This window comes from Apis florea, unplaced genomic scaffold (assembly GCF_048593485.1).
Source record: "Apis florea isolate Af1SG1 unplaced genomic scaffold, ASM4859348v1 contig_3758_pilon, whole genome shotgun sequence".
NCBI lineage: Eukaryota > Metazoa > Arthropoda > Insecta > Hymenoptera > Apidae > Apis > Apis florea.
The window spans coordinates 1,014,949-1,032,457 of NW_028256839.1; the positions used below are offsets into that span (position 1 = coordinate 1,014,949).

At 20.4% G+C, this 17,509-nt stretch overlaps 1 protein-coding gene across 1 annotated transcript in view; it reads right to left on the minus strand.

Moving 5' to 3' along the window:
• aop (ETS variant transcription factor anterior open) overlaps positions 1 to 17,509 on the minus strand; it is a 43,774-nt gene that overhangs the window by 6,315 nt on the left and 19,950 nt on the right. The window contains exon 2 of the mRNA XM_086914951.1: positions 2,022 to 2,275. Within this exon, the coding sequence (XP_086771077.1) occupies positions 2,022 to 2,238 (217 nt within the window). The 5' untranslated portion in view covers positions 2,239 to 2,275. The remainder of the gene's footprint in view (positions 1 to 2,021; positions 2,276 to 17,509) is intronic.

The following is a 17,509-nucleotide window of genomic DNA, read 5'->3' on the forward strand; positions in this document are numbered from 1 at the left end:
AAAAATTATATTATTGTAAATTAAAAACAAAAATTTAAAAAATTAAAATAATTTTGTTTGTAATATCTCAAAATGTTTTTTATCAAATCTAGATTTTAATTTAAATATTACTGGAAGACAACTTTTTTTCGTTATAAAATATTAAAATGAATATAATAGAATGTTAATATTATAAAATACATTTTATTTTTATCAATCTATGATTTAATAAATTCAAATAATATTATATAAATGAGTAATAAAATAATAATATAATATAAATAAAATAAATACATAAATTGATAATCTAGAAGAATATTTAATTACTTATAAAAAGTACTAATTTTACAATATAATTTTGTTAGCAAGTAGTAGTTTGAAATTATATTTCATTTTATTGTTAGATTAGTTGTATATGGCAAATAATTATGTAATATCGAATATAAAATGAACTAACGTTTTTAATTTTGTATAAATATTTTTTAATTTTTTCTAAATTTTCTTAGGATTAATATCTGTGAATTAATAATTTTTATTTTATATTTATCTATATATATATATATTTTTTAACATTACTACAATAATAATATTGAAATACAAATATTAATCAAACATATTAATTTTTATGATCCGATAATTGAATCATTTTTAATCCAGTAATTATTTAATAATTAGTGATAATATTAATTTAAATTTATTAGATAGCAAAACTTAATTAAATTTAAATTTAAATATATTGATCATTTTTAATTTAAATATTATTTCATAGTTAAAGAAATATCAGTTACAAAAGTTTTCATATACTATATGAAGTTAACTAATTATCAAAATTAATAAATAATTTTGTTTTATATCAAATATTGTAAATATCAATTATAAATAAAACATAATCTACTGAAAAATTATTATCTATTGTATGATAGTTCCAAGAAGTGAATGATTTCAAGGGAAACGTATCTGATATAATTCTTTTATAAATAGTCAAATAAAGGTTATATGACATTTCTTTACATAAAATCATATATTTTTTTTCAGCATTTTCTATAAAAAAATGTATTGATTTATTTACATCGAAAAATCATTAATTTAAAAAATTTTTTGATTTTAAGTATAGCTAAATTTCCTCATAAAATAAAAGCTTAAAGACTTTTGGAACTAATTATATGTGTAAACTGAATTCGAAAATAAAAAATTTGTATAAAACTTCATTTACTGAATCAAAATATTATTTAGTTTATTCTTTCACATATGAAAATGTATATGAATTTATTTATTTATTATATGAACTGTTTGTTCCCCGGCAGGTTCGGATAAATCGAATTTTGTAATACGAATCTTAAACATCTCCGATTCAATAATTTTCGATGGATTTACTTCTTTTTGTTAAAGCTTAAATTCTTTTTGGCTTCTGGTTCTTCGCTTTGGATATCAAAATTATGGACTTTTTTTTTATGTCTTTCGATAGTATTCGATGAATAGATTTAAAAAATACCACTTTTAAATTTAAGGATTCATTGGTTCAAAAATTATTATAAAAATTTACAAAATAATATAACATATTTAGTGATTGGTGCTTATACTACAGACAAAATTCTTCGTTTACAAAATAGTGGCAAGGAAGATATCCTATGTTGAAACTATAGGTAATGTAGATTTCTTCTTTTATATACATTCTACGTAAAAGTATTTAATTGTTAATTAAATTTTGACCGATTGAAATTAAATTTTTGGCATTTATAACATTTGAAGATTGTTCTATTTTTATTATTCCTATTCAGAATAGAATAGAAGAGTAATAAAAGTATCCAAGAGTTTAGAGAGTGAAAGTTATCATCATAATGTTTACTTGTGAAAATAGATTTTCAAGAAAAATTTTTAATACTTTTCTTAAATTCATTCACATCCCTGCAACTTACATTGAAATTTATTAATTTTTTTTTTAATCTCTATCCATCGAATACTTTTCGAAAAAGAAGCCAATAATTTTTGCTTCCCCAAAACGAAGTTCTTTCTCATCAGAAGAAACGAATAGTGGAACTTACCCAAACTTGCCGGTAGGTGCGTCTTGAAATCGAGAAAGGGACTTGGTGGCGGGTGAGTCGGTGGAAAATTCATAGCGGGACCGTATCGCCAGAGTAGCTCAGTAGGACTAAAAGGTAAAGATATACCGGGTGGTAGCCGAGAGTCCATTCCCGTCATTCCACCCCCGGCCGAAACCGGCGGTAATTGCGGCAGTTGAATCGACGGCAACAATTTCATAACACGTTCTGTACGTATGCTTTCTGCCCTTTCTTCTCTGGAAAACGATAATATACCATTCTCAAATACTTATTCTTAATCAATCAAATTATTTGTTGTTATTAAAATATTATAACACAATATTCTTTATTATCGCTTTTAAATAATTATAATTGTTTCTTTTCACATAATATTACGTTATTTATGTGCAAAATATAGGATAAAAACAAAAATAAATTACACTGGAGAAAAATAGTATTTATTTGGAATACTAGCGTCATCTTGTTGTATTTATAATCAATTTATTTTTGTTATAAGGTAATTACAATATTTCTAACATCATTGTAATCATTATAGCATATATTAAGTAGTTAAATTTAAGTATTTTATATTTTATATCAATGGTATTAACATATGATAACAATTTTATAACAAGAAAATGAGACGTATATAATATCATATGTATTTTATATTTTAGATTAATGATACAAGTAAATATAAAATAGTAAAAAATAGATTTCGTTTTTTTTTTAACCGCTTTGTTGTGATAATATTTGCGTTTAATGTAGTAGATATTTTTTCAAGATAAATAATTTTTTCTTTCAGCGATAAATTAAAGCTATTTTTAAAAAATTGAGTTAAAATTAAAAAAAAAAGCAATTGAATTATCTGAAATATTTTTGATAATCAGTCAATTCTGATTTTCAATTATCGATACAAATAATTATATATATATTTTAAATGAGAAGAGTATATCGATTTATTTTAATTTATATAAAAAACTATCTAATAATAGAAAAAGATTATTCGAATCGAGGAAAAGGATAGAGAAATGTTGGCACGCGAAGGTCGTTGTGCCATTGTTTCACACCAGGAAATTCTCGTTCGGGAAGAGCGCCATATGAACCAATCGTGATACAGGGGAAGAAAATTACTAGCAAGAAAAAGAAAAAGAAAAAGAAAAAAATGATGGTAAAAAGAAAGAATGAGAGATATAATACTAAACATCAATTACTTTTCCTTTCAATTGATTTTCAGCTTCAATATCGTTTACAATTATTTTTAAAGATCTATCAATTGTATTTATTCCTTGTTATTTTCATCTCTTAATCACTAATCATTTTGGCATTTTTATAAATGAAATCAAATTTTCGATTTTTAGATTTGCGAGAAAATCAAATTTGTAAGATAAATGAAATTTTTGAAAACTAAAATATCTATTCTTTTTTTTTCTTGTCAATCTATTTTTGTAAAAAACTATAAATTTTTCTGGAATTTTTCATAGTCAACATATATAACGATAATTATTTTTTTAATTTATAAATTAAATTAAATCTTTATATATGTTTCGATTATAAATGTCAAAAAATAGGTGCAATAATTCTATAAGTTAAAAATAGAACATAAAAAAATCAAATATAAAAAAATTTCAATTTTCAGTTTTGTTCTTCAGTTATTGACAATCAGAAATTGACAAAAATATCCTTGGACGCGAGCAAACTGTCCTATACGAATGTAGGGCAGTGGTGAACATAGTGGTTCTCAAACGACAAAAAATAGTACAGTCGTGCAAGTCAGAAAATAAGATTACGATATTTTGATTCATAAATAATTGAAACGTGATATTTATAAGAAAAAATTTTGTAATTAGATTTCACAGTTGTGAAGACTGTATTATTCACAAAAATATGTAATATCAAATTGACATTATGGAATTTCTGTGCAGAAAGGATTAATGTCTCGTGCAAATTTTTCCATTTAATAAATAAATATATTGTGTTTCCAAAAAAATTGAAAATTCTTTGCATATTTCCTAATGTGAATATATTGTATATGAATAAGAATATATACAAATTAATTTCTGTAGAATTTGGACATATCAGAAAATGTTATACCAAAAAAGAATTACAGAGATATGAAATAAAGATTAGAAAATTTTTTGTATATCTCTAGAACAAAAGTTATAGGTATTTGTAATTGTAATATTTAAATCTCAGAATTGAATAGATCAAATCGTTCGTTGATCGATTCATTTTCCAAAATATTTGTGGTAAGTCTTTCTTGAATTATCATAAAATGTGATTGTTTTTATAACCACATTTTTCACATGAATTACTAAGAATATTTACGCATTAGAATATTCAAATACACACAGCTATTATACGAAATAACAAATAAACGAGTAAAATAATAAGAAAAAATAAAAAAAAAGCTCTAACAGATATCTATTTGATTATATATATTTATATTTAAATCTTTAATTAATTTATTATTTTATAAAGTAACATAAAATAATATAATAATATAAATTGAATAATATGTACATTATAAATTAAAATTAAAATACAGCTTAAAATTATTGCTTGGAATATTTTTTTAAATGTTTTGCTTTTACTGTTAAAATGATTATATGTCTTTACAAAACTGTTCTATTTTTTTATAATTTTTACAAGGTCTTAACTATTTAGTTAGAACACAAGATGATCGAAAATTTTATTCAGGAAGAAAAATTTACTTCATTATTAATTATAGATCTTCATTGTTATATGCTTTTATTTTGTATGTCAAACTTAAAATTGAAAAATTGGATACACTGTTCACCACGTGTAATTGAAGAACATTCTTGTTTATTTTGTTACATTTTTTAAATTTTATGCATTAATTTTTATTATTTTATTCATTTTAAGATATTCTTTTTATTTTCGTTTAAAAAAATAAAAGAAATTATTGTAATTTACTGTAATTGTAAATTTCTTTTATTATTTTTTAAATACAAATTTTTACAAATAAATCATCAATTCTTAATATTATAAATCATTAATTCTTTTTTTTATCCGCTTTTTTTTGGATTGAATAATATTTGAAAAATATAAATTCTTGAAATTTGAACGTAAAATATCCAAAATGTGAAATTGATACAGTTTGTGACGATATTTATAAATTTGTCCACTTAAATATGTATTATTATATACATTTTTCAAACTTTATTTTAATCCATTGTACTTTAATTTACTAAAAATTTTTAAGCAAAATGAAATTATTTAATTGGAAAGTGACAATACAAATTTGCAATAGAATTTTTTCAATTATTATAAATAATTAAGCAGTATCGCGAAATATGGTTAAAGGAAACATTTTTCAAACACATCTGGTGAACAGCATATCCAATATTTTCTCAATACTCATATCCAGATATCGTGACTGCCCTTTTCAATTTCGTGTTTGACACACAAAATGAAAACAATGGCAATGGAAGTCGTAAATTTTTCTTTTTAAATAAAGTCTTTGACCACCAACTCGTGATATTTTAACTAGTCAAAATCTTGTAAGATTTTTGTAAAAAAAGGTGAAAAAAGTATATTTTTAAAGGGCAACGAAATATTCAAGAATTATTTAACGTTATAATTTTTATCATATAATTATTCATTAATTTATTATATATTAAAACGCATATTCTATTCAACAATAAGTTAATTAATAATTTTTATTATTTCTTCATTCGAATTGTTTTATGCATAAAGAAAAAGATTTTATGAGTTTAGATAATTGATTTGTAACATAGTAAAAATGTGATCTTTAGAAAATTTTTACAGCAGCATTTGAGAAATACATATTAAAATATTATTAAAAGATCTAAAATCAAATCGAATACAATAAAAACAAGTATTCTTCATGTGATATTTGATCTGCAAATCTAAAATTTAAATTTTTCCAATTTTTAGAAACATATGATTTATTTATTTATTATTATTTTTTTTTTGTTTGGACATATAAATTTTTTGGAAATTTATGATTCGTATAGAGTTTTTTATATTCTAAGTTTTGCATAAAGAGGATTATTATTATAAGACGAATTATAAGATGATCCTAAATTTCTTAATTTTTTGTAAAAAACTATAATATATATTTATTTATTAATTATTTAAGTAGACAAATTTATAGATTGAATAAGATGTTAACTGTAATAAATTTTGTTTTGAAATTACATATTTTTAATACAAATTTAAATGCAAATATATTTGAAAAAATTCTGAGAGTTGTTCTTGAAAATATTTTTATGGTAATTTTTCTTATGAAATGTTATATGGATTCGTTTACAACTTGTTTACATTTTAGTCTTTCTTTTTGCTGTTGATTGAGTTTGATAACCACTGTGCTGCCTGCTGCTGAAATGTCCTACATTCATTTGTATAGGGAGATTTCATAGATTTTCATAGATTTTTAAATGTCAATAATTAAAAAATAAAATTGAAAACATAATTTTTTTTATTCCCGATTTTTGTTTTATTTTTGTTTTATAGAATTATCCTTTAAATTTTTATCTTTTAAAATTTTCTATGTAAAATTATCATTTAAAATGATTTTGAGATTCTTAATATTTTCTTATTATATTTCTTATTTTTGAAAATTATTTTAGTTATTAGATTATTTACATATAATAATCCAAATCGATATTAATCATGAAATATATAGTTTGGATTAGAAATGATCTATATTAATTAAATTTATCCAATTAACCCTTGCTATTGCTTTGCTATTATTGATTGCTAAATTGACTGGTTAAAAAATGACCTAGTTATCATACATTAATCTTCAAACTGCGAAATTTGATGTTTTGGGTTAGAAATAATTTACAAAGATCCAAATTTATCTAAAATTATTTATTGTGCATTATTATTGACTGCTGTAAATCGAATTGATTAAAAATAATTCAATCATTGAGCCGCGAGAATTAATAAAGTTCTGAAATTTTAAAATTTAACAATCTTTTGTCAAAGTAAAAATTTCAGTTAAAAATATTTATTGGTGATTTGGATATTATTATTGAATAATTCGAAGGAATTTATTTATTATCTTTTTGTATTAAGAATAAAAATATAAAAAATTGATTTTTTGATATTATTTTTTTACGTTTATTATTCTTTTTTTAAAGTAAAATTTATGAAAATTATATCTATATGAATATGAATTCTAAAAAATTGTTACTTTATTTATTTATTCTTAATTTTTCAATAATATAAAAAATATATTATAATAACATATAATATACTTTTAACAAATAATAAATTTTACTATTTTTTTAATATTTATACTCGTAATTTTTAATTATGTATTTATTTTATTAGTTTCTAATTAACTATTATTTTTCAATAGTTTTTGTAATGATAATATTAATATTTAACCATAATAATTTTTTATATTTTGAAAAACGACTTTTATAAATGATTTATAAAAATACCTAAAATCTTAAGTATTATTTTAAAAATTTTAATAAATTTAATTATTATTTTATATTTCTAATTTTTAAAAAATTATTTCAAATTGAGCAGTAATTAGATTTATTTTCTAGTAAGGCAAAGAAAGAATTCTTTACATAGTAACTTATATAATTTTACTGAATAGAAAAAGTAATATATTGTCTTGTGATGAAATAAAATCTAGTTATCTCCTTAAGAGGTCAAAAAGAAAAAAAAAAAAAAAAAAAAAAAAAAATGAAATCATATAAAAATAGCGTAACAAAATCCGGTAGACGAAATGTGATCGGTCGAGCATCTAGAACGGGCATTTCCGGCTTGGAGGTCGCGACGAGCCAACGAAAGGAGGAAGTTGTGCCGGAAGTTCGTAATCAACGCAAGAAACTACTTGAATGATCCTTTAAACAAAAACTACTTCTCAGCCTTTTGCAATTACTGTCGACGTTTAAAATTCTCTCGGATAGGTTTTATCTCGTTTGCTATCTTCGCTATTAAAAGTACGAGCATATTAAGTATGTATATAAGACAATTATTATATATATGACATATCATTATTCGTTTACGAAACAAAGAAAATATAATAAAATTTTTAAACTAAATGTGATATATACTATACGTAATTAATTCAATTTCTTTAAATTTTCAATACGTAGTCAATGTTAAAATAAGATTTATACATTGTTTAAAATGACCCATATTGGTAAACTTAAATTTATACGAAAATTGTTTTTTGTTAATTTATTAATTTATAATACATTTTCAGATAAAAGTAAAAAATGAATAGTATAAAAAAACTTTATTATATATACATAAAAATTATTTTCTTTGTTATTTTTATTTACATTTAATTTAATCGCTATTAACATTTTTCAAAAAATTCTTTCACCAATTTAAATCAATCAATAATACTGTTTTTCAATTCGTTGTCATTTTTAAATCTTTATGATGCTAAGTCTATAAGATAATTATGAAAATATTAGACAAATTTTTACAAATCTTTTTGTTCATTTTTTTCAATTATAATTATTTATTGTTATTGTTTCACAATAACTCAGTTTTGTAAACATATCACAATTTGATAAATTTCAGCAATATAACTGTTTTTTATCATTAAAAATCTACTATTGCTATTCATACTTCACATTTAATAAAATTATTAATTAATAGCTCTTATTATAAATGAATGGTTATAAACAATTAACAATAAAATGAATTATTCTTGCTTAATAATAATACTGATTCAAGTAATAGAATTATGCATTTGTTTTCAGAAGAAACGCAACAAATTAAAAAAAATGAATCTTATTCAAAAAAACAATCCTTGTATTGTTTTCATTGTCACAAATTATAAAGTTGATTGATAAAAAATAATATAGATATCGAATTGTATGGATTAAAAACTTATAAAATAAAATAAAATATAAAATAATTTCTTTTATATCTTTTAAATATAAAATTTTTATAGATTAAAAATTAATAGTTTTATAATTAATAATATTTAATTAGTAAATATAATCTTATAATATATCATATAAAAAATGTTGAATTTGAAAGTTTGTACCAATAGTGTACAAAAAAAAAAAGGGGGGGAAAGAAAAAATGTTAAAAGGAAATGGTTCAAAGGAAAGATATTTTACTATGTAAATATTGAAATATAAATTAGATTGAAATATCGATAAATGTAAAGTATGAATATAAACAGACGATAGGAAACAAGCATTTTTCCTGATTTTCCTTAATGTCAAAAGTTCATTATGCTTTATTCATAGGAGTTGTTACATAACTAAATCAAATTTAAAATCGTAGTAGTTTCGTTTATGATTATTTATTCTCCATCGCTTTCGACTATTTCATTTATTTGCGAATTTCGATATTTAACTAATCACATCGTTCATCGATAAAACGCATATTTTTGAATTTTTTCTCTTATATATATATAATTTTTTCTATTATACATATGAAATTTTCATCACAATAATTATATCATGATATCATTGATTTAAATATTATCATTTCTGAATTAATAACTTTCATAATCGACAGATTACAGTTATCTATATTACTTATATAATTATATAAATTAATGTTAATTTTAATGATGAATAAAATGATAAATAAATGTCGGATTAAAAATAAATTCTTATTGAAATAATTGTTTAAGAACAATTTTTATATTACTTGTTTGATATAGTTACTTTGATATTTATTATTTTACTTGATACCTAGGTATTTTTTATTTGATACCATTATATAAAAATATTTATGTAATGGTATCAAAGATATTTATTTTGTTAAATATATTCTTTTTATTATCTTTTGACTTTTGCATTTATTGATTTGATATGAAATCTATATATATACATAAAATTTAATTAATTATTATTTTTTATTTATTACTTGAAATCAAGTATTGAATAAATATATTATTTCAAAATAAGAAATGTTTCTTCAATAAGATTTTAATATTTATTTCTAAAACATCTTTATTTTAAATAAAGATTATTTATTTTATGCTTCATTTGAAATAATTAATTTGTTTTTTTTATTCATTAATTGTTACAAATAAAAATACCAACCTTAAAATATAAAAATTGATTAATTTATTTGCAAAAATAAAATAATTTTTGAAAAACCACATTGGATTAAATGTTTAACTGTCTATATATTTACTATATGTCTGAAAAATTATATATTTATTTATTTTATATCATTTTTATTTCATTTTCTTATTATTATTAATATAATTAATAATTAATATAAAAATTGGTATAAAATATTATATACTTATTTTAAATTTATAACTATTACTTCCTATGTTTGTGATTAAATATTAAATTTTTCTTCAACTATAAATTCTTTTCTTTAAACAAAATTTCAAACGTAAAAAATTTCTATTGCTAAATTAAATATTAATAATTATTTTTTTCTTATAATTTATTATATACGTTTTATAAAAGAAAATAAAGATTTATCCAATAAAAAATTTAATTTCTTAAAGTATAAAAATAAAATGCAAAATTTTAAAAATAAATATTATACAAGAAGGCAGATGAAGAAAACTGAAAAATAATAAGACAAATGAAATCAAGCACGAATTCGTTCTGGTTAACGGTGGAAGGCGGAAGATCCTTGAGGAGGATTTAAGATTTATCGCAGAGGGAAGAGTCGATTCTCTTTTCTTCCGGGTACTCGACCGCTTCCTCTCTCTTTCTCTCTTCTTTTATCTTCCTCACAGTTTTTGCAAATTTCTGTCGGAGCTTCATTACGAAGTAATCTACTATTGATTCATCGATAACACCGGGGATATCTACCTGATAATAAGTTGATTTATTATCACAACATAAATTGTTAATTTCTCGACTAGAATTGTTCCTCAAATTTCAAAATTTCAATTGATTTTGTTGGATATTATTTTGATATTTTGTTTATTTTTAACTCGTATGATTCTGACATGATTCGCATAACTATTGATTATTATTGTTGAATGATTATTACGTAATCATTAAAAATGAAAAAGAATTCTACGTTATACTTGCAAAGAATCAAAAAATTAAATTACTTTAAGAAATTGTATTTTTTGCTTTTGTTCTGAAAGTTTAATAAATTTTTGGTTAAACGATTATAATTTATTATTATTATTATTTTGTATTACTATTATGTCTTTTCAAAACTTTTTTTTTAATTGAAAAAAAATTAATTTCATTTCAATCATCATTTTTTATAATGCATATTTTTACATTCTATAAAGCATTAATTTGTTATTATACATATAATAACGATTAAGTGTAGGATTAATTTTCATATAAAAAAAAGAATAAATAATTAGTTTAAACAACGTAAAAAATAAATTTATTTAAATTAAACATTTGTACAAATAACAATAGGAAATAAAAGATATAATAAGTAATAATATTGTTTGTAAATAACATGGATTTTATTTTACATAAAAAAATATGTAAAAAAAATATATTTGAGAATATAAAAAATGAAATACATATTTCAAATAAAAAAATCATTTCTTCATGAAAAAACATTATTTTTATACTTCTTTAGAAATCAGATTAAATAACAAATATACTGTCATAATTATTTAAGATAAAATAACAGAGTACATGAAAAATAACAATGTTATTTGAATAATTATTTAAATAAATTTATTTCGATATCGAATCAATCTTGCATGAAAGTATCACCATCATTTAGAACAATTATGAGAAATCTTGTTGAGATTACATTTTACTTCTAAAAAAACAAACAATTATGAAAAAAAAAGAATGTCAGCTTTTACTTGTACAAACGTTGACACGAATTCACCACGTACTCGACGTTTATCAGAGAACAAGAAGACAATAAAAAAATACAGAAGCCACGTGCAAGCGAACAATAAAGTGTCGATCGTGTTACTCGTCCGTCGTTATCAGTCGACTTCCGCGTATAAAACGGGTTAAAAAGAAAGCTTTCACATTTAATGTTTCGCAATCAATATCTGCAACACATTTCCAGTAATTCTGAGACAATAAAAAAAAAAGTATTTTTATTTTATATATTATATTAATCCTGAAATGGAAATATTATTTCTCGATAAAAATTACAAATTTTAAAAATGTCTTTCTATCTTCGATAAATTATCAATATCATTAGATATCATCAATGATTCTTATATTATTACTAGATATTAATATTATCAATTTTATATAAATTTTATATAAATATTGAAAAAAATAAATAAACAAATAAATTTCATATATTGATAAAGTAGAATTAAAAATATGAAATACGAACAAATAAAATAAAATAAAAATATAAATAAATATTTTTTTAAAATAATATATATATATATATGCTAAATTTTTATAAATATAATTGCAATTAAAAATATATGAAATAGAATAAAAATACATATGTATAATACTTGTAAATAAATATTTTTTAATAAATATATATATATATATCAAGTTTTTATAAATTATAATTGCTATATAGATTATAACTTGAATTATTATCATTATTATTTATAATTATTTCATTTATATTTTTATTCTATAATATCTTTTTATCAAAAGATTTATTTTTATATAATAACTATTAGATAAAATAATTTCAAAAATTAGAATAAGAAGCATGAAATAAATATACGAAGAAAATATTTTCTTCTTTTTGTAAAAATTTTTTCATTTATAAAATTATTGTTCTAATCTATTATTCGTTTTTAAAATTCGTATTAAAATTGTCTAGTAAAAATCAATTTTTCATCATTTTATTCTTGCAAAAGGCACTTGAAGTATAGATGAGTATTCAACCTATATAAATTCTCGTTTCAAAGATCATCCAGACAGACGAAATCTGTATAATCGATTATTTACGTGGTGCATGCGCGATAGATCATTATACAGTTGAAGCGTAACATGAATTATAGAGGAGGTAAACAGAGTATACCGAGATCGGAGAAAGTCTTCACTCGTTGCTCTATTCTCTAAAGATGTACCGCTATTATGTAATTTCCTTGCACCATCTACTATATTTAGCTTGCGAAATCCGGATAATAGTTTTTACGATAATAGTTTTATCGATAGGCACGAGGAAGTCATTTATCTCGTTTAACGTTGAATAATAGGAAAAAATTCGATAAAAGTTTTAAAATGTGTTCAATTGAAATTCATATAAAAATTATAATTGTATGATATTATTTTTCTGATAATGAAAAAAATTTTAATTTTGCAGATTTAATGTACAAAAGATAATTAGTTTACGTAAAATTAGTTTTTAGTAAAGATTTTAAAATTTTTATTTTTATTTTTATTATATTATCAATTGTAATATTGTTTTAATCTTAATTATATCATATATTTGTTGATATTCCAAAATGAAAATATATTTTTTAATATATCTAATTCTCTAAAATTATTTATATTAAGAAATATTATTTATTAAAAAAAAAATTATTGAATAAAGATTTTCAAAATTAATGAAAATAATTTTTAAATGGTTATACATGGAAAATATTAAAATTTACGAATAGAAAGCATTTTATCTCTATGTTTCATTTCGCCCTAACACATATTAAGATTCGAAGGAAATATGATTCTTTTTTAAAAAATATGATGTCAATCGTATGCTTATTTTAAATTTCTATTGCAACTCTATTTCATATTGTAACAAATAATCTATGTACATATATCGAACTGTAGGTCATAAAATACGAGTAGTGTCATCTATTGAAAAAAATTATAAAATAAAATATACCACTTGTTATAATAATTTTTAATATCCTATCGCTTTAGGAATATATATTTTATTTTTTTATATAAACGCAATATAATAGCAACACAAATATCCATGCAAAATAATATTTTGCACTAATACTAAATTATTTCACTTATCTAATAAATTAAAAATACATATAACCGATAATTTTTTTAATTTTTATCATTGTTCAAGGATCCTACATTGTAAATATTATGTAAACTTTCTATATGTATATTGAACATAACTATTATATATATATATATAGTTTATATTTATGAATGGTTTAAATTATTTTATTTTATTAATAAAATTATTTATATATTGTTTATATTGTTTTATTAATCTTTTATTTTTCATTTCTTATGTTTTATGATTTCTTTTTTTTATAAAAATTATAAATTGTACTTTTTTATTTTAATAAAAAACAAGTATTTTTCATTTTTTTGATTTTTATATTATTTAAAAATCAATCATATATATTAAAAAAATAGATATAACAAATTGTTTATTTCTTAATCTTTTTGATATGAAGTTGCTATTGTTTGCTTATCGTACATTAACAATGTATTTCTCAAAACTGGATTAAATTTTATTTTAGGAAAATTAATAATCTAATGTAAGATAAAAATTTTTTCCTATTCAATATTCTATTAAAATTTTATCATCCTCATTTCATACGATTTTTTTTAATTAAATACATTGATATGTTTAAAAAGTTACATTATTTTCTTAAGTGAAACAGTATTATATTTTTTATATAAATTAATTTTTAGAATTTTAGAATTTACGAGTGAAAAAAATGTTCATTAAAAAAGAAAAGAATTATTGATTCGAAAATTCGACACTTAATAAATATATTTTATTTTTCTGAAGAATTTTTTTGAAGATTTAGTTAATTAGTCAAACATTTCACTATTACATTTCACTATATATTAAATATTTCTTATATTTCTTTATTTTTCTTTATTTTTCTTATATTTCATTATTAAATGTTAATATTAAATATTTCAATATTTATTTAATTGCTATGCAATATTTATTAATTGATTAGAAGAGAGTTGTTTTCCAAATGATTAATTAATTTAAAAAAAATTACAATTGGAAATTATCTATCTCTTAATAACTGAAATGATTTACTCGAAAGATTTAATGTAAAAAATATTAGCATTTATTTGTAATTTTTTTTTAAAAATACATATAAGTGAAATAATTGGAATAGAAAATAAATTTAAATCTTAATTTCTCTTTTTGCATTTATTATAATATATTATATATGTATAGTATATTATATAGTACTATATAGTACTATACTATATATATATATATATATATATATATATATATATATATATATATATATATAATATACTATAATATACTATTATATATAAAATTAAGAAAAATTTTACTTGGTTAAATATTAATATAAAAATTATTTAAATATATTTAAAAAACATTTTATAATTCTTAAATAAAAAAAAATTTAAATTAAAATTTAAAATAGCAAAAAATAATAAAATGTGAGAAAAAGATTTTATATAATACAATATAAAAAAAGAGTAATTCAGTTTATGCACAGGATAATAAAAAAATTTCCTTCTATGACTTTTTATTAAATTTACTGAGTTGTTAATTGCTAAAATGACAATAAGTTTTGAATTGAAATCTACAAAAAAGCGGTCAATATTTATATAATTAAATATAATTAATGATCAGACAAGCTGTATATTAAGTAATAAGTTTAAGATGACGTCGACAAAAATTGTAGTGGCGCCGCTTTTATACCATCAACTGATAACCCAATGTCGCGACTATATCGCAAATAAAAATTATTAATATAGTCTGTCATTTCTTATGCATATCTTAATATTATACTTTTGCTTATTATTATTTTTTACATTTAATCTTTTTTGATTCATTAATTAAAGTTAAAATGTATTCTCTAAGATTTTAAAAAATTTAAAAAATCATTTTCTTTGCTTAATATCTTAAGAAGAAAAAATAAATTAAACTATTTCTAAATATTTATCTTGAATATTTAAAATACATATGAGTTATTTTTTAAAAGAAGAATTAGTTATTTTATTTGAAAAAATAATTTTAAATATTATGATATAATATTTGAAAAATTATTCTTGTTAGTTGATGGCATGTTTCTTCGTATCACTCTATTTAGATATATATGTATTCGTTATAGTAAAATTATTATAGTAAAATTACTTATCGGAAAAAGATAGATTAAAAATACTTTTCTTCATCTTCTTGCAGCAACAACTATATACATATATGTATTAAATATGTATTAAATATATATAAGTATATTATTTTATATAACATGTTTATGCTATTAAAATTGTACAGATATATTCTAACTATTTATTTTTTCTTTTATATTTTTTTTGTGATTTTTCGATTTTTTTTTATTTTATTGCAATAATCATTAGTTGATAATGTGTCATCAATCATCATTATATTTTTATGATTATTTCTCATTCGATTTCGACCTAGTTTCTTAGAAAGCTTATACTTAATGAGAAAAATTTGCACTTTTTAATTGTTATATTCATTTATATTTCAGAACTAAATGCTAATAATCAAGACGATTCTTGATCATATATTTTTTTTATGCTTTTTATTTAATTTAATATATGCGAAAATAATCTCAATCTTTGAAAAATTAATCGAATTATAAAATCATTTTTTAATTTCTATTATTCAATCTTTTTAACTTTTTAATAACATTTTTAATAAGCATTTCTTAATCTAATTATGAGATGAAAGTGTTTCTTATGCCCAAAGAACTTTTCTTCTTTTTTATTTTCTATCATTAATTAAAATAATTAAACATAATTTGATAAATAAATCATGTGAAAATAACTTATTTTTTAAATAAAACTTGAGAATTTATTTGCAATTATTTTTATCTCAAACAAATTTATTTATCTAAAAATATTATTCATTCTTTTTATTTTTAATTATTGCGTCAAATAAAAAGTATCCATTATGATAGAATTTTTAATTAATTAGAAAACGATTTTTTATTATAAAATCAATCAATATTTTAAACAATTTTTTCCTTAAACAATATATATAATTATCGTTTCATAATTTTTGCAAAAAAAGATGTTATTATTACATTGAATTTCCATATATTGAATTTCGAAAAAATACAAGAAGAATTCGCGAAATACGATCGATATTCGAGGAAAAGAAGAAAAGTCGGATTTCCGTGACCTTGAATTGGTCGGTGAACCCGATGCTCGCTTGTCCGCTTACGTCACGCTCTCGCCAACTCACAAGGAAGTGCTTTCTCGTTCCTCCACAGGCAGAAAGAAAGAGAGAAAGGAAACCAGAAAAAAAAAAGATGCGGGCCGAGATAGCAGTCACTGGCGTAGCGCACCACGCAAACAAATCAATGTCCGTCCACTTACTCCGTAATCCTTCATCGTTTTCGAAGTACACTGCACTTTGGATGTAATGGTAAATGTAGTCTATGCGTTATCGTAATTAATAAGAGGAAATAATATCTAAAAAAGGATACAGTTCACCGACTTCGATGATTTTAAAATACATTATAAAAAGAGATATCTTTCGAATTTGCGGAAATCCATATAGATTGATAAGATATTTCAAGTCCATCGCAATTTATGAGAAAATAATTTTTTGATTAATTTATTCGTTATTTTGATTAAGTTACCTGCTGTCGATATTGTGTTTATATTAACAGACGATAAGCAGTAACAAATTGCAATTTGTATTATCACGAATATATATGTATAAGAGAAATTTTA